General features: G+C 47.6%; 1 protein-coding gene across 5 annotated transcripts in view; it reads right to left on the bottom strand.

Moving 5' to 3' along the window:
• Positions 1-18,138, bottom strand: part of TNRC6A (trinucleotide repeat containing adaptor 6A) — a 44,011-nt gene that overhangs the window by 3,737 nt on the left and 22,136 nt on the right. For 3 of the 5 annotated variants that reach the window (XM_041490281.1, XM_041490280.1, XM_041490279.1), the window contains exons 6-19: positions 18,080-18,127; positions 13,108-15,696; positions 12,001-12,165; positions 11,675-11,850; positions 11,437-11,517; positions 10,948-10,999; positions 9,758-9,900; positions 8,970-9,107; positions 8,627-8,755; positions 8,475-8,552; positions 8,012-8,222; positions 5,024-5,155; positions 3,467-3,625; positions 3,067-3,207 (exon numbers count right to left, since the gene is read on the bottom strand). In XM_041490281.1, the coding sequence (XP_041346215.1) occupies positions 3,067-3,207; positions 3,467-3,625; positions 5,024-5,155; positions 8,012-8,222; positions 8,475-8,552; positions 8,627-8,755; positions 8,970-9,107; positions 9,758-9,900; positions 10,948-10,999; positions 11,437-11,517; positions 11,675-11,850; positions 12,001-12,165; positions 13,108-15,696; positions 18,080-18,127 (4,242 nt within the window). Of the gene's footprint in view, positions 1-3,066; positions 3,208-3,466; positions 3,626-5,023; positions 5,156-7,434; positions 7,468-8,011; positions 8,223-8,474; positions 8,553-8,626; positions 8,756-8,969; positions 9,108-9,757; positions 9,901-10,947; positions 11,000-11,436; positions 11,518-11,674; positions 11,851-12,000; positions 12,166-13,107; positions 15,697-18,079; positions 18,128-18,138 lie in introns of all 5 variants that reach the window. The other 2 variants (XM_041490278.1, XM_041490282.1) reach the window with 2 other exon arrangements.

Raw genomic sequence — 18,138 nt, 5'->3', positions numbered from 1 at the left:
CCTGCACTCCTGCACGGCGGGGCTGCCAAGGCTCTGCTGCTCCCCGAGCCCTGGGCGTGCACACTGACACCAGCAGCACAGCCCTCACCCTGGGACAGCTCCTGCACTCAGCCCTGGCAGGCACAGCACCAGGGACAAACCAGGAGAGGAGCACGCAGCAAACACACCCCAAACACACAGCACAAGGGGAACCGTGAGGGCAGCAAGGAGGGAACACAGGGGATAAACCAGGAGGGGAGCAAGGAGGGAACACAGGGGATAAACCAGGAGAGGAGCAAGGAGGGAACACAGAGGAACAACCAGGAGAGGAGCATGCAGCAAACGCATCCCAAACACACAGCACGAGGGGAACCGTGAGGGCAGCAAGGAGCAAATGCAGGGAACAACCAGGAGGGGAGCAAGGAGAGAACACAAGGGATAAACCAGGAGAGGAGCACCCAGCAAACACATCCCAAACCCACAGCACAAGGGCTAAACCAGGAGGGGAGCAAGGAGAGAACACAAGGGATAAACCAGGAGAGGAGCAAGGAGGGAACACAGGGGATAAACCAGAGAGGAGCAAGGAGGGAGCACAGGGGATAAACCAGAGAGGAGCAAGCAGCAAACATGACAAGAGCAGAGGGAAGGTCACACATGACTCCCCAGCAGCTGAGCATACCACTGTTCCTGTCCCTGAGGTGGTCAACTTCCCGCACAGTATTAATTGAGAGATTGTTTATGACACTGCCAGGAGTGACGTAAGGGTCAGTTTCGGGGTCGATGTTTGGATAACCTTTCCATGGCTCACCAGGGCGAAACTCTAGGAATACAGATGCAGGAAAGAAGCTTATTTTCACTACACTTTTAAAAAGGAAACGTCTGTCTAAACAATACATCTCCTAATGACTGAAAATCCAAAACCTTTTAAGCATTTAATTTACTTGACTTAGCCATCACTTTGTCCATTTAATTTCTGGTTTCCCTGGCAGATACACTTCTCTCAGTACAATAGAAGTGCCATTCTCCATTTCCATCTGCTGAGAACAGCCCAGTGCCCCCGTGGCCGGGCAGGGCAGTACCTGGGGGCCAGTTAACACTGCTAGAGCCATTAGGCGATTTGGCACGGGGCCAGCCGTCCCCAATGGAGCCGGGAGGACTGGCTGGGGAGTTACTGCTGTTCAGGAAGTCGTAAGGAACAAACGGAGAATCTTCCAGCCTGAAACCACTTGAAATAGCACCTGTGAAAAAAATAAAATAAAATGGCGGTCAAGTATTTCTCATGGCTGGTTTTTATATCCCTATATTGATATATCTAAATCATGCCCTTGTAAATTATTCATGAAATGTAGAGCAGCACGCTGTCCTCCTGTGATCCAAGTTATACTGGAGATCATACAGGAGAGTGTGACTCAAAATGAAGAATGTCTGAGTAATTCAGGAGAAAACTGTAAGAACAGTCTCCCATGAAACCCCTTCACATATACTCAAAGTAACGTGTGTTCAACCCGAGTAAAGCATTAATTCCAGAGGTAAGAGCATTCTGTGGGACCCCACTTGGCTAACAGGGTTCTGTGGTGGGAGAGCTCATGGAAGAAACAGCTACAACATGTGAAGGATCTTCAGCCACTGCAAAGCCCTGTAGATTCTATTCCTGCTCTTGGGAGGCAAAAAAATTAATTTAAAAATCCCCAGAGACAGAGAAAGGAACGGTTTAAAAGTTGTCAGAAGCAAAGCCAGTTCTGCTGCAGTTCTGAGTGAACCAGGGATTGCATGAGACACAGAAATTCCTGGCTCTGGTCAGAAAACATCACCTACAGGTAAAGCAACACCACCACTGCCTGTGGCAACAGCGGGAGGGGCTCAGCAGGGCAGCTGCAGGGAACGGCCACTGCAGGCTACCAGAGGCAGCTCAGAGCAGCAAAGCAGCTGATGCACCTAAAAATACCCCCAGCATCTGAGACTGAACAGTAACAGGAGACTGGGGACATTTATAACTATCTTTAGACACAGATTCTTGGGCTATAGACTCGAATTTTAACTGGATGATTTCAAGCAACTGAAACAGCTGAAATGTCATATGAATCTTGATTACTGGAATGAAACACGAAGCAACCAAGTTCACCTCCTCTAAAACTAAGGACAGCAACGGTACCAAGTCTGGCCCTTCTAAGCTCTTCCCAATTTTAGAATGCAAACACAGACATTCATAACCAAAACCTGCCAGTAAAAATGTCAGCCATGCCCAGAATGCAGTAAATCCCCCAAAATCACCTTAGGACAGAAGGGTGGTGGGAGAGAAAACCTGAAAACCAAGCTTTTGGCTCAAAAATATATGAAGCATTCCACTGGAGATTAAGGTAAAGCTAGTATCAACAGTCAGTTACAGAAAAGTCTGGTTAAAAAATGAATTCTGTAGCATGTTTCTACTAATCTCATCACAAGATCATTCTGTGAGCACAGTCAGCAAAGCTGTGGCTGCTGTGGCAGACAAGCAGCAAGCTGGCACAGACAGCACAGAGAGGAGCATGCAGCAAACGCATCCCAAACACACAGCACGAGGGGAACCGTGAGGGCAGCAAGGAGCAAATGCAGGGAACAACCAGGAGGGGAGCAAGGAGAGAACACAAGGGATAAACCAGGAGAGGAGCACCCAGCAAACACATCCCAAACCCACAGCACAAGGGCTAAACCAGGAGGGGAGCAAGCAACCAGGAGAAGAGCAAGGAGGGAACACAAGGGATAAACCAGGAGAGGAGCACCCAGCAAACGCATCCCAAACCCACAGCACAAGGGCTAAACCAGGAGGGGAGCAAGGAGAGAACACAAGGGGATAAACCAGAGAGAAGCAAGGAGGGAACACAGGGGATAAACCAGGAGAGGAGCAAGGAGGGAACACAGGGGAACAACCAGGAGGGGAGCAAGGAGGGAACACAGGGGATAAACCAGAGAGGAGCAAGGAGGGAACACAGGGGATAAACCAGAGAGGAGCAAGGAGGGAGCACAGGGGATAAACCAGAGAGGAGCAAGCAGCAAACATGACAAGAGCAGAGGGAAGGTCACACATGACTCCCCAGCAGCTGAGCATACCACTGTTCCTGTCCCTGAGGTGGTCAACTTCCCGCACAGTATTAATTGAGAGATTGTTTATGACACTGCCAGGAGTGACGTAAGGGTCAGTTTCGGGGTCGATGTTTGGATAACCTTTCCATGGCTCACCAGGGCGAAACTCTAGGAATACAGATGCAGGAAAGAAGCTTATTTTCACTACACTTTTAAAAAGGAAACGTCTGTCTAAACAATACATCTCCTAATGACTGAAAATCCAAAACCTTTTAAGCATTTAATTTACTTGACTTAGCCATCACTTTGTCCATTTAATTTCTGGTTTCCCTGGCAGATACACTTCTCTCAGTACAATAGAAGTGCCATTCTCCATTTCCATCTGCTGAGAACAGCCCAGTGCCCCCGTGGCCGGGCAGGGCAGTACCTGGGGGCCAGTTAACACTGCTAGAGCCATTAGGCGATTTGGCACGGGGCCAGCCGTCCCCAATGGAGCCGGGAGGACTGGCTGGGGAGTTACTGCTGTTCAGGAAGTCGTAAGGAACAAACGGAGAATCTTCCAGCCTGAAACCACTTGAAATAGCACCTGTGAAAAAAATAAAATAAAATGGCGGTCAAGTATTTCTCATGGCTGGTTTTTATATCCCTATATTGATATATCTAAATCATGCCCTTGTAAATTATTCATGAAATGTAGAGCAGCACGCTGTCCTCCTGTGATCCAAGTTATACTGGAGATCATACAGGAGAGTGTGACTCAAAATGAAGAATGTCTGAGTAATTCAGGAGAAAACTGTAAGAACAGTCTCCCATGAAACCCCTTCACATATACTCAAAGTAACGTGTGTTCAACCCGAGTAAAGCATTAATTCCAGAGGTAAGAGCATTCTGTGGGACCCCACTTGGCTAACAGGGTTCTGTGGTGGGAGAGCTCATGGAAGAAACAGCTACAACATGTGAAGGATCTTCAGCCACTGCAAAGCCCTGTAGATTCTATTCCTGCTCTTGGGAGGCAAAAAAATTAATTTAAAAATCCCCAGAGACAGAGAAAGGAACGGTTTAAAAGTTGTCAGAAGCAAAGCCAGTTCTGCTGCAGTTCTGAGTGAACCAGGGATTGCATGAGACACAGAAATTCCTGGCTCTGGTCAGAAAACATCACCTACAGGTAAAGCAACACCACCACTGCCTGTGGCAACAGCGGGAGGGGCTCAGCAGGGCAGCTGCAGGGAACGGCCACTGCAGGCTACCAGAGGCAGCTCAGAGCAGCAAAGCAGCTGATGCACCTAAAAATACCCCCAGCATCTGAGACTGAACAGTAACAGGAGACTGGGGACATTTATAACTATCTTTAGACACAGATTCTTGGGCTATAGACTCGAATTTTAACTGGATGATTTCAAGCAACTGAAACAGCTGAAATGTCATATGAATCTTGATTACTGGAATGAAACACGAAGCAACCAAGTTCACCTCCTCTAAAACTAAGGACAGCAACGGTACCAAGTCTGGCCCTTCTAAGCTCTTCCCAATTTTAGAATGCAAACACAGACATTCATAACCAAAACCTGCCAGTAAAAATGTCAGCCATGCCCAGAATGCAGTAAATCCCCCAAAATCACCTTAGGACAGAAGGGTGGTGGGAGAGAAAACCTGAAAACCAAGCTTTTGGCTCAAAAATATATGAAGCATTCCACTGGAGATTAAGGTAAAGCTAGTATCAACAGTCAGTTACAGAAAAGTCTGGTTAAAAAATGAATTCTGTAGCATGTTTCTACTAATCTCATCACAAGATCATTCTGTGAGCACAGTCAGCAAAGCTGTGGCTGCTGTGGCAGACAAGCAGCAAGCTGGCACAGACAGCACAACAGAAACTGTGACACAGGGGTTACAACCACAGCCCAAACCAACTCTGCAAAGCTGCAGTGACACCCAGAACCCCGAGGCTGACCTGCCAGGGGTGCTGCTCAGGGAATGCTGGACATACCATGTTTGCTGGAGTTCTGATCCAAGGATGTGTTCATAGAAATGCTGTCGACTGTAGTCCATTTCCTCAGCCGAGATTGTGGCTCTTTAATACTGCTCATATCCAGGTTTACATTCAAGTTTGAGTTCATTCCTGAAAGCACACACAGCTTGTGAGACACAGACCCAAGCTCTCCCTCTGCTCATCGCCACTGCTGGCCCAGAAAGCACCCAAGAGCACGTTACCATGGTTATGGCATGCTTCCATCTCTGGGTCTCAGGAACATTCTAGCACTTAAACCAGGGGCCTCTCTGCACACAGAAGCTAAGCTGAGCAATGCAAAGCACTCCCAAGTTCTCAGCTCATGTCCTCATGCAAAAATGTCAGTGGAAGAAGACATCAGGAAGTTAAGGGAAACTAAAATGTGAATACCTAAAACAGGGGGCACACAGAACTGGTCGTGAGCTGCTGTAGCTGTGCTCTGTACCTCAGATGTTTCTGCCAGAGAATCAAGACAATGCCAACCCAAACCAACTCAAACACCTGGAAGAACCAGGCTCTTCTGGGCTTGGACAACGTGCCCACATTTTTGACCTTGGCATGCCCGCTCCCTTCCCAGGTCTGTAAGAACCCTGAACTCACAACTCTACCTGGGACCTTGCCAGCCCTTCAGATCTATTCACTTCTTCTCTGAAAACAAACCACTACAAAGGCTTAACCTGAGAACAGAAACATACAGGAAACTTCTCACATGTCTCCTAGAGACACCTTCCTTCAGCACTGGAAACAGCAAGGGCTTCCTCTTGCTCCTGAGTGCACATTCTCAGCCAGAAAGAAACTGGTTTACTTTCTGAGGGGTTTTTGTTTGTTTTTCTTAAAGGCAGGAGCAAGAGCTGGTGCCAGAAAAGCCTCCTCTTGAAATGCCTCATGAAAGTGCTTGGAACAGGATGGAGTTTTAAGAAATGTAACAACTATCAATAGCTCAAACAGAAAAAAAAGGGAAGTCCATCTGATCCTGTTCCTAACACCTCCCTCTGGCATTCTGCTGTTGTCAGAGCAGTAACTCTGCACCACAGTAACCTTCCCTCTACCTTTGGAGAAGCTGCAGAGACCAGACCTCTGAGAGAAGGCTTAGAAAGAGCCCAGGCTGGCAGAGGGGCACGTCTGTGACCAGGCCAATGCCAGCCCCAGCAGGCACAGCCCTGTCACAGTTCTGATGGGACACGTTGGGCTGAGTGATGGATACCAGTCCCTGGACATAATCCATAATTTAAACACTTTTCCCAGAAGTAATTCTTCATATCCTACTGTGGAAGACTTGATATTGTTTGCATCAGTTATACTATTAGTTATAGTATACTCAATAGCAGTTATTAGTTATATCAGTTATAATCACTATAAAGGTTGTTTTTATTAACAGAAATACTTAATTCTGTAATGAACTGGGATGTGAGTGCAGAATGGTCAGGGAGAGAAAAGGATGCTGTGACCCCAGTCTCTACTCTGGGTGAGTATCTAGTGAATCCTGACAAATCCCTTCCCTGGGATGGAAACAGAACCTCCTTGCTCTGCCTGCTGGGCCTCCTGACACTGTTGTGGGAGCACAGAGGAAACAACAAACCCACAGGATTTTCCAGGAGAGCTGGGCAAGGTGAGCTCCCTCCCACACAACCACACCACCAGGCTGCTCTGGAGGGGACACCAGCTCTCCTCTGCACTCAGCTCTTCACTAAGGGGGAAGAAATTCCAGCAACATGCTCTTCCTACCCTTCAGCCTTTATGTGAGGACTGAGGGTGGCTCTGTGTGCTGAGCAGAGGGACCCCAAACAATTCCTGTGTATCCTGGGGCAGACCCTGAGGCATCTCAAAGCAGCCTCACACACAGGGCAGGCTCCAGAGACAGGGCCATGACTCATGTGAGAGCAGCTGTGGGGCAGTACACAACAACTCCAGCTCAAGGAATGAAACACAAAGGAGCCTGACCTGGGCAGGATGCCACCCCTCAGCAGACTTTGGTGAGAAAGTGAAATATGCCTTTCCTTAGAGCTAACACAGTGTCTCCAACAGCTAAAAAACTTCCTTTGTATGCCTTGCAGAACTGGACATTGATGCCAATCATCACCAGCAGCTCTGAAGCAGCAGCTGGACTTGAGGCTGGCCCCAAGCCACCCCCAGTGTGGCACTGTCCTGGCCAGTGCCACTCTGCCTGCAAGCACAGGGAGCTCAGCTGCATGGCCAGGAAACAAACTTCCCTGCAGAGGCCAGTGGGAATGCAATCAGCCCAACAGAAATGACCCAATTAGAATAAAAGAGAAGAAAAGCAAAAACGAAGGGGAGGAAAGAAATAGGGGTAAGGAGCAGAGGTACATGGTAAACAGCTGTAGTAAGATAGCATTAAAAAGGGACCTAAAGTAAGAAGAAAATATACAAGCCTGGAATTTCTGAAGTAGAAATTGGACAGAAGCCTGAAAACGCAGGGAGAAAGAAACAGGAGATGTTTGTATTTATAAATATTCAGACATTTTGCCTAATGAGACAACAATTCTTTAAAAATGCAAAGGCAAAAGCTTTCTTTCCTGGCCAAAACCACTAACAGGCAAAGTGACTGTTCTACCTTTGCAGTTCTAGAGCCACTGAAAGCATTTTTGAAATCCCAAGAAATGCGTGTACATCAATGGATTCTTTGCATGGATTCTACTTCTTAAAGTCCTTTAGCTCCAGGAATCAGGACTTTTTATCACCCTGGGGATCCAGAGGACAAAGGGAGCACTAAAAGGAGCCTGTCATTCCTCAGGACTGTAAAATATTCTGTACTGAGACAGGGACACTCACCGGGAATGAGAGTACTTGGGGAAAAGCTATTTGGTGAGCAAGGATAACCCCAGACAGAATTACTACTTCCACTAAAATGGGAAGCACTGACAGGGTTACAGTCACTTTCCAGGAGGAGGCAAGGGGGAAAGTGGGGCTGTGTGTCACACAAACACTGGCTGACTGCAGGGCACTCACCTATAGGGAAGCTGCTGAATGCATTGATTGGTGAGGGCCCTTTCTGCAGCTCAGGAGTAGTGTGGGGCATGACATTCTCAAGGAAGGATTTCATGGAGGGCTGATGGAGTGACTGCTGTTGAGAGGGTGGAGTTTGCTGCTTCATTAACAGGTTTGGATCAAGCTGACGGGACTGTTGCATCATCTGTTGCTGCATACTAAGAGATCGACCCTTAAAAAAAGCACAGCAGTTACCACACCAATGAGCAAAAGCTTTCCCATGTTTTGGGAAGGAGGATGAAATGCACCTCTGTGCCCTGTGCATCCTGCTCAGCCAAACCCCAGCACCCAGTCCCTCCTCTAAAGCCCGTCCAACCCGACCACCCCTGCCCGCCTCAGTGCGAGCCACAGCAAGAAACGCAGCTCAGGACGAAAAGCAGCTCTCAGCAGAGTCTGAGAAGTGAGGACGAGGAGGTTTCCTTACCTGCTGCTCCTGCTGCTGCCGACCCCCAGAAGGCACACTCCTCTGGGGCTGCGCCTTCTGCTGCTGAGCCAGCAGCCGCTGCGAGACAGGCCAGGGTTAGAACGGGGCACACGGCAGGCTGCGCTCACTCACACAGCCAGCAGCCAGCTCACCTGTAACTGGGAGATCTGGGAAAGCTGGTTTAACTGGGACAGTTGATTCAACATGGCTACCTGTTGTGGGCCAAAAAGTGGGCTCAGGCCACCGCTGTTTGGTGCATACTTCAGTAATGATACTGGAACCTGCAACACACACCAGGGCCAAAGGCAACTGTCACGGCTCTGCTCCGTCCAGGATGTGCAGAATACCTCTGGTCAACAGAGGCCTGGTTTCATCAAGCCAAATATGTTCCCAAATATTTACAGAATAAATATCAGCAACACCAAGAAACAAGGAACAATTTTCTGGAGCTGCATTGAGATAGTTCATACACAAAGTGCTTTCTGTATCACTTACCTGAGGGGATAGTAATGGAGGAGGCACTTGAGCACGTGGATTAGGCTGAGATGAATTAAGAGGTTGTGCTGGAGGCTGCTGCATGCTCCTGGGCTGTGCTGCTATATTCCCAACACCAAACACACTGGGATTGCCATTCTGGGGAAAGGATGGGCAGTCAGTGACAGAAAACCTCTTGGGCTGCTTCTCCCACCCCACACATTTCAATCACAAGTTAAACAGGTATCGATTACACAAGCAGCTACAATGTTATATCAAAAGGCATTAAATGCTGTAAGTAACACACCACGGATATGCACACAGCCTTACCTGTCTAACAGAATTCAAGCTTTGCATACCCAGCCCTGCTAGGGAGCCCAGGGCTTGGTTAGGTAGTGCATTATTTGAAGGGGGAAGCTTCATGTTTTGATTGGACATAAACTGCATGTTTTGGGACTCGTCTGCTACAATGCCATCCTGATGGGACAGACAAACCGAGGCGCAACAACCAGCCAGCAAGCAAGCAGAAGGGAGAAACCATTGCAGGAGCAGAAGGGAAGAGTCACAGGACAGTCCAGCACCAGCAGGAAATAGGCAGAAAACAAAAGAGATCAGGTTAGTCATCGGCACCGCCAAGGGCTACAGAGAGTGCTTAGTACTGTGTGTCAGTGAGTTAACCAGAACATTCCATGGAGTGACCAGCCAGCCCTCAGCCCCTGCAGCCCCTGCAGAAGGCTGGGCAGCACGCAGGTCACTGCTCAGGACACACTGAAGGAGCTCAGCAGCGTCCCCACAGAGACCCCACTGACCTTATCAAAGTAAGGACCGCGATCCATGGAAGACTCTTTGGGAATTTGGGGACGAGAACCAGGGCCTTTTCCAACCACACGATTGTAATCTCCCACGCCCAGGCCGTGCTTGTCCATCTCCAGCCGCTTGTCCTGCAGTAACCCTGGGGACACAGAGGTGGCTGCACACCCTGGGGCCTGCAGCCCCAGCCCCAGCAGCGAGCTGCAGAGCTGAGCCGAGCTGAGCTGAGCCGAGCCTGGGCAGGACACCCCTGAACACACAGCACCCCAGCTCTGCCTCGCTGGGCTTCACTGGGACAGGAGACCCTGGGCACCAAGAACTGCAGCCAACTGAGGCCTGGGATCACCACCAACACCCTCTGCAAGGCTTCACACAGATACTGCTGTCAGCTGGCTCTTAAAACCAAGAATGGATAAGTGTTTAAACTTGCAACGATTCAAATATCAGGCTTGCCATTAATACTGAAATCGAAAACTCAAAGAACAATTCCTTTACCCAAAAGACTCTGAGCCCCAAAGTGAAAATACCCAATTTTGAATAAGGAGAGAGTAACTACACTAAAAACTACAATGTTGCAATGTTTAGTTTTAGTTAAACAGTCCATCATCATAGTATACTGTTATTAATGTATTAAGAATTATCTTTCATTTGCCAAAGGAATCCTAACAGTGAATGGAATCAAATAAACTGTAACTGCTCCCGAGTAATTTTACACTCAGGTTTAAACATTTCTAAATAACTGTTCAGTATTAATTCAGTTCATAGAACTGAACACAGGTTTCCAAGAATGAACCCAACGAGCCAGTGTGGGATTTGGTAAGTTTCTGTTTATACTCAGTGGAGGTGCCCAGAGGGCAATCAAGATACTTCTATTACAAGAAACAAACCCCCACACCCTGAAAACATCCTCTCATGTCAGTTCAACACATATAAATATGAATAAGCTTAGTTTGACACGTGGCCAATATTCCTATAGCAACCAGGTGACTGTGTGTGCAGCATTACTCACACACACAAATACTCTTCTCTACAAGGACATTCCTTCTCTTTAGGGAAATACATACTTGACTATATATAGCTATATATACGCTGCATATCGTTTCAAAAATGTAATTTACAGAAGGATATCAGGTAAAAGAGAGTATGGAAGAAAAAGCAATAAAGCCCAGCTCGGTTCTGCTGCTCTTACCTCCAGACATGTCCATCTTATTGCTCTGTATGGTTTCTTCTGGTGATTCTCTCTGAAGTAATAAAATAAATCACAGTTATTTAATAATAATAATTTTAAGATAAAACAAAGAGATCCCTGCACACTATTACAATTCAAAACTGCAAGAAGAAGAATCAAGACAATCAGGTGCTATTTCAAAGCATTTCCTCCCTTCAGTTGCTATCCAGTCAAGAACAGTTTCCCTCACCAGAACCCCCAGTAAATGAAGTAAAGCCTCAGGCTGTGGGATGAATACCTGGGTAGTGGCTACAAAACCACTTTTCATCAATAAAGAGGTCTTTTTGCAATGAGAATGCACAGAAAAGGGATGGGTGACAGGGGAGACAAACACAAGTAAAAAGAAAACCACGATGCAAATGAACACTTGGCAATTGAGCATTTCAATGTCTGCACATTGTAACAAGCCCTGTGGAAAGGCAGCAAAGCCAGACAGAGACAAATACTTACTGAAAAACTGAGATTTGTGAATTGCTTAATGAATGGATTGATCCATGTTTCATCTTGCTTATTTCCACCTTTCATCATTCCCTTAAAAACAGAAAGGATTTCCTGTGATACTCAGATCTGACTTTAATTACATCACAGTGTAAAGAATGACAATTAAAGTGTACTGTGTAAGTGCAGCAATCCCTTCTGACTCAGCTTTCAGAAATGACTGCAAGCCTTGCCCCGAGCTGCTCCTCACCTTTGTGGGCATTTTCTTCATGTAGGGTGGCCAGTTTAACGAGGGGTTAGCTTCTTGTGAGGAACTGCTGTTCCACATTCCAATCTCCACATCCTCCTCTTCCTCCCAGCTGGTCTGACGACTGCCACTCAAGGGCATGTCATCTCCACACCAACTATCTTGCATAGATTTAGGCCCTGGTGGTGAAAAATCCCGGCAGTGAGCATTCCAGCAGCAGCTCCACGGAACAGCTCGGAGCCTACTGCGAGGTAACAACCCCTGGAAAACGTGAAGCCTCCAGAGAGGGATGTCACCTCACCCTCCTGAAGCACGCTGAGAGCACTCACCAGGCTTGTTTGGAGGCTGCTGCCCAAGAGAAGCGTTTCCCCAGCCAGAGGTGCCTCCTGCCTCGCCGGCAGGCTCTCCCCAGCTCGTACCAGTGTCCATGGGCTTGCCCCACGCCGCCGTCCCGTTGTCTACAGTGGTGGCTGGAGCAGAAGGCTCTCCCCAACCTGTGCAAAGCAGGGCGAGTTATTGGCATCGCTCTGAACAGGAGTTTAAAGCTACCTAAAGAGACTCGAGTGTTTTGCCTTTTCTATATGCTTAACATGCAGTAAAAAGCACGTGAGCACGTGTTTCTATTTTGTTGTTAAAGCTATCTAAAGAGACTCGAGTGTTTTACCTTTTCTATATATTTACTATATATACTATATTTATTTACTATATTTACTGCATGCTTAACATGCAGTAAAAAGCACGTGAGCACGTGTTTCTATTTTGTGTGAGGGTCATTGTTACAACTGCAAGCTGTTCCATTAATAAAAGTTATCACAAAAATACAAATTTTGTATTTACAGAATTACATTCTGATAATACACATTTCTAAGATATTAAGCTAAGAGCTGCTTGTTACATGTAACTGACCCCATCTGGCACTTGAAAAGGAGACACAGCACAAAATACTTCCTATATCCCATTTAGTTCTTCTCCAAAATCATTATTTACTGCTCATGAAGATACAAGACCAGGAAGTCTGATACCAAATCCTTATAAACCCATCACCCCTCATTCTGTCCTGCAGAAGCTCAACATGCTTCTGTTTCTTGAAGGCTCATTGGCAAAATTATATTTTATCTGGTTTAGAATAATTTAGGAAAGTATTTCAATTCTTAAACACTATTTTAAGTATTTTCTCTGTGTTCCCACTCCCCAGAACTCAAGCAGAGCTGTTTAGCCCTTATTACTGCAGCTATTTAAAACTAGAGCAGATCTCCCAATCTGTACAAACACATCAATGCTCCGTGACAATGCTGTTCATTTCTTTAACAGAAACGGCACTTCATTGCCACTTTGCCCTTTCTACTTTGAAACGAAAATATTGTTCTAAGAAGCAAGACTAAAAAAGAGCTTTGCAGTCAAGAGAAAACACAAATCTGGGTAAAAGCCAGGCTTACCAGAACCCGAACTGCTCTCCTTGCTAGACATGGCACTTGAAGACAGTAGCTGCGGGTGTACCTGTGCTTGCTGGTCTGAACTGCTGCTACTGTTAGGGACGTTTTTATTCCACATATTCACATTTTTGTAGTTGTATTTGCTCGGATCACCCCAAGCAGAAGTTCCATCATCAATCTCCATCTTCCGGCGAATGGATTCGGGGGATGGCTCCTCCCAGCCCGTGGGCTCTTCCTCCTTTGCTGGGGCTGGCATTGGCCCCCCCAGCCAGCCGGACCCCGGGGGTTTGCTCGTGCCAGACGGGGCTCCCCAAGAGCCAACATCTTGTTTGTTCCACTCAGGAGAGTTGACTGGCTTTGACGAGTCCCCCCAGACTTGAGGCTGATTGGATTTCGGAGGGTCTCCCCAGCCCTGGCTCTGATTAGACTTGGCAGGCTCATCCCATCCTGAAGAGTTGTTTGGGGTTGCGTTGTTGCCTCCCCAAGTAACAGAATTTGATTTACCTGGCTCGTTCCAACCAGACACCGACCTGTCGCTGTTGCTGCCTCCAGAACTGGATTTCTTTGCCTCACCCCAGTGGTTACTTCTAGAGTTTTCACCCCAGCTATCACCAGCAGACACTGCCCAACCCTGGCTGGCCTTCTGTCCATCTCCCCATCCCTGCTTCATCTTCGGTGTGTCATTCCAGGATGACTTTTCTTCTTTGCCACTTCCCCATGATTGATTGCTCTTGACCATTACTGTAGCAGCAGAATCTTCTTCCCACCCCCCTTGGCTGTTTGACCCTTTGGAGTCTCCCCACCTTGTAGCAGACTTTGGATCTCCCCACCCCGATACAGATGAGGTATCGTTATTATTAGGGCTAGGTCTATCCACACACCCCCCTGAGCTGGAAGTCTGTGTCACAGAGCCCCCCCAGGCCTCTGTCCCATTGTCAGTTTTTCTTTCACCCCTCGGTGACGTTTCGGTATCCCAGGCAGTGTTCTGTTTGATTGGAGTCTGTCCCCAACCAGAGTTGGAAAGGACACGCGGATCTAGGTCAGTTCTGTTCACTATGCTTTGGAGTAACGTGTGCTGGTCGACTTTCCTCCTCTCTCGGTTCTGGCCCTCCGTAGCCGCTCTGTCCTCGTGGCACCCGGCGCTCTCCGAGCTCCCCTCGCTGTCCCCCGTACCAGTTTTGGCCCACGTGCTGCTCTGCTCAGCCATCTGCGAGGCAGCAGAGCTCTGGCTGTTGAGCTCCTCCTCCTCAGCAGACTTCCATCCATTTGTAAACTTCCTGCTGTTTCCATTGACGCCTTCATTGGAATGCTGACTGCTGGGCAGTTTGCTCCATTCCCCGTTGGAAATGTTGGTGCCAGTGTTTTGTGCAGGGCTGCCCCATCCTCTTCTGCTCCCGCCAGCACCGGCACCGCTCCCGTTTCCCCACGGCACGTTCTGGGAGCCGACCGTCCCTGCCTCCCACACCCCTCCGCCTTTACTCCCGTTGATTTGAAAGTTAGTGCTGCCAGGCCCGCTGCCGCCCGGCTGCATTAGAGTTGCATTCACAGTGTCACCATTAGCTTGGCTGTTTGGGCCTGGACATTTGTCTCCAGAGTAACCAGAACCATAGGCACCCCAGGTAGTACCGTAAGAGCCGCCAGTTTTGGCCTCACCGTTGCTCAGGTGAGAGATGGAAGTGCCGTTTGCCACTGGAGAGGCCTGAATCTGAGAATGATTCATTGTGCTCACGCGCCAGGCCCCGGGCCCTGCGGTGTTGGGCAGCTCGTTCATCTGCACCGAACCAGCAGAGTTTGGTAAACTAGAGGTCATAAAGTTAGTAGTGTTATTTGGTCCATTCATTTCAGTGTTAAGGTTTTGAGGTTGCCCACTGAATGAAACATTCCTTGTACCATTTACTTCAGAATCACAGCTTTCCTGAAGGCTTCCCCAGGAACCGTGGGCTGAGCCACCCACTTTCGAGTTAATACTCTGGCTGTTGGCCATCTGACCTATGGTACTGCACTGAATGCTTGTGCCAGGACTCCCACTCCCCACGGACCCTTTCAGGGCATGTCCACTGTTCTCCAACACGGACCAGGCACCATGGTTGCCATTTGAATTCAAAGTGCTTGGATTTAACCCTCCATTTGATGAAGAGCTTATGGTGCCCCAAGCATTCATTCTATTGTTGCTACTTTCAGATTTGCTGTCAGGAGCATCCACAGAAACTTGACATGTGCTTATTATGGACCCGTGGGACAACCCCCACGGCCCATTAATACTTCCATTGCCCACATTATTGCTGTTGCTACCAACCACAAACTTATTCTGAGACCCATGTCCGAGGCCGTTGCGAATGCCATCGCCTTCTCCTGCTGTGCTCCCTGAAGCCATGATAACGAGGTTCCGCTCCGACCCAGAGCTGGAGGCAGAGTCAGTGTCCATACATTCTGAAGTCAGCTCTGGGTCACTGCCAGTGATTGATGGCCATGCTTCTTTGTCAGAGCCGTCTACGATAACTTTATCCCAGTTTGTGCTGGAGTCACTATTTGAAGAGACTGGTCCCCAGTGAGAATTTTCATAATGGGATCCTAGACCACTGTGGTTCAGATCTAAAATGAAGAAGGAAAGCCCAAGAGCATTATTATGAGTTTAGTATTATTGCTTCATTAAGTGGAAGAGGAAAAAAAAAAAAAGTATAAAGATATTAAGCCAGGAATTATTTTGCTTATTATTTTGCTTCTGTTAAAACTACAGTCATGGAAAGTGACAGAGAAAGCTCTAAGTACAGCTGCCCAAAGGCTGCCACACACAACTCAGAACACCTCCCAGCATGCAGAGTGCCCTCACAAAAACCTCAGAAACCTTTAGACTCCTAAAGGTCTTTTTCTTCCTTCCATTTTAAAAAAGAATACTCTGTATCACCACATACAAACTATTTTGTAAAATACATATTAAAAACCACAACACTAAATACAACCCGAAAACACACCAAAAGGCAGAAATTGCAAGAGGACATGGCCCTGGCCTAGCAGCACCAACTGCTGTGTGACAGCAGCCACAGAGCACACACCTTCCCACCCCTGTTACAGACATTGTGTAGGAGTCTTCAGTACAGGCTATTCAAGGTCTTTTCTTTTATACAACAACAGCTTGGCACAAAAAGCACAAGACCCATCTGAAGTTCTGCCTTCAGAACGCACTGATGCACAAGCCTGTTTTTAATTAATTTTTAATCAATGTCGGTATTACTATCCTACAGTGAAACAGAACTGAGTGCAAGACCCTGGCCCCCAGAGCTGGAGCAGCACAGGGCAGGGATCACCCACTGCTCCCGAGCCCCTGGCTCTCAGCTCAGCTCCTGCGGGACATCAAGGTGAGGAACAAGGATGGGCTCAGCAGCTTGCACCAGGAGGAGTGGCAGAGCCCTCGGCAGGCACCCAGAGTGCTGTGATGGTGTGTGGCAGCTGCACAGTGCTGCAGAGCCACCAGCAGCACCCTTGGGAGAGCCGGGACTCAGCTGAGCACAGCCCAGAGCCTGCCCATTCGTGTGGCACCACAAGGACACTGGCGTGGCTGAACAACTGCCCTACAAACTTCAAGGCTCCAGCTCTCACCTCGTATTTTAAAAAAGGACATTTGTCCTGCACTAAGGGACTGATCAAAGAGCTGTGTGCACTCGCAGGAGTGAGAGAACCAACGGCACAGAACAAGATCCTGATCACACAAACTCCATCCCAGGAACAGCATCCTTTTTAAAGCAACACAAATGGGCCCACAGATGGCAAACAGCCTGAATTCAGCACTGAGAGATACAGGTTAGGACTACAAGTCAGAGGGAAATGGTAAAACCAACTCTAAAAGAAAGGTTGCATTTATTCCAGCTCTGTTACCCTAGTTTAGCTGTGTCACAGTTTGTGCAGAGCCCATCCCCAGTCAGCACGCAGTGATTAACCTCCACTCAGCTGAATTTCTCCATTAAATACACAACTACTTACACCAACAGTCTTTCTCCTGGACATAAACGTGTTAGTGATGTCTAGCACGAGCCACTGCTCTGGAACATTCCTACCTGAACCTCCCCAGCTCGTGAACTTCAGAGACTAAGGATACAAACACTGACCAGCTCTGACTTTTTGTATCTGGCAGAGACCACAGAACACCCTCAAAACTGAAACATGACATGTGACAACAGCCTGCATTTGGTGCACAGCACAGGGAGCCAGAACAGCCTACTCCTGCTTTTCTTCCCAAAACTATTTAAAGTTGTAACTGAACTTTTGCTGCTTAAATCCTTGACAAAAAAACATTTATACAAACCCAAGTTTCTTAAAATTCTGTAATCTGCTAAGATTGCTTTCCAGCTATGTGTTATCCTGCAGGAAACATTTGCAAAAAACTGCATGTATTTTAAAAAGCAGTTTGTCATCACATGGGCTAAAATAAACAGGACTGAGAAGCGTAAATTAAGAACTACCTGAATCTTGCACCCTCTGCCTCCTTTTCCTGCTCCAGCACAGCTGGCACCCCCAGAATGTCAATACCATACCTTGCCAAGCACTGCACCTCTGGGCCTCATGAACAAATGCATTTCAGTAAATACAGTCCTGAGCTTTTAGCAAACGATCAAGACATGATTTCCTCCACAGTGTGACACGTCTCTGATGGGAAGCACAAGCTTGCACAGTTTATTCAATACCATAAGAGGCAGGTCAGCATGGAAGCACAAACAAAAAAACCCAAAAAACCAGTATCTTAAAGCTAAGGTGACAAAAACTCTTAGCATGAATTCTGACTTAATTAGAAAATTAAAAATGTTAAACCAAATTAGTATGCAATGGCACAGAGAAAGCATACTGCAATCATTCACACACCCATGCCAATGAAAAGCATAAGCCAAAGAATAAAAATAAAAACTAAAAAATCAGAATTGTGTGAAACACGTAACCACCACAAACACGTAGTGCAAAAGCAGGTGAGATGGAAGTAGCTAACCTGACTGGTTAGGGGAGTGGCTCACCAAGTCCCGAATGGGAGGCATGCCTACAAAAAAA

Source organism: Pyrgilauda ruficollis, unplaced genomic scaffold (genome assembly GCF_017590135.1).
Source record: "Pyrgilauda ruficollis isolate IOZ18807 unplaced genomic scaffold, ASM1759013v1 scaffold122, whole genome shotgun sequence".
Lineage (NCBI taxonomy): Eukaryota > Metazoa > Chordata > Aves > Passeriformes > Passeridae > Pyrgilauda > Pyrgilauda ruficollis.
The sequence above is the reverse complement of the archived record's forward strand: the minus strand, read 5'-3'. Positions and strand labels throughout refer to the sequence as shown.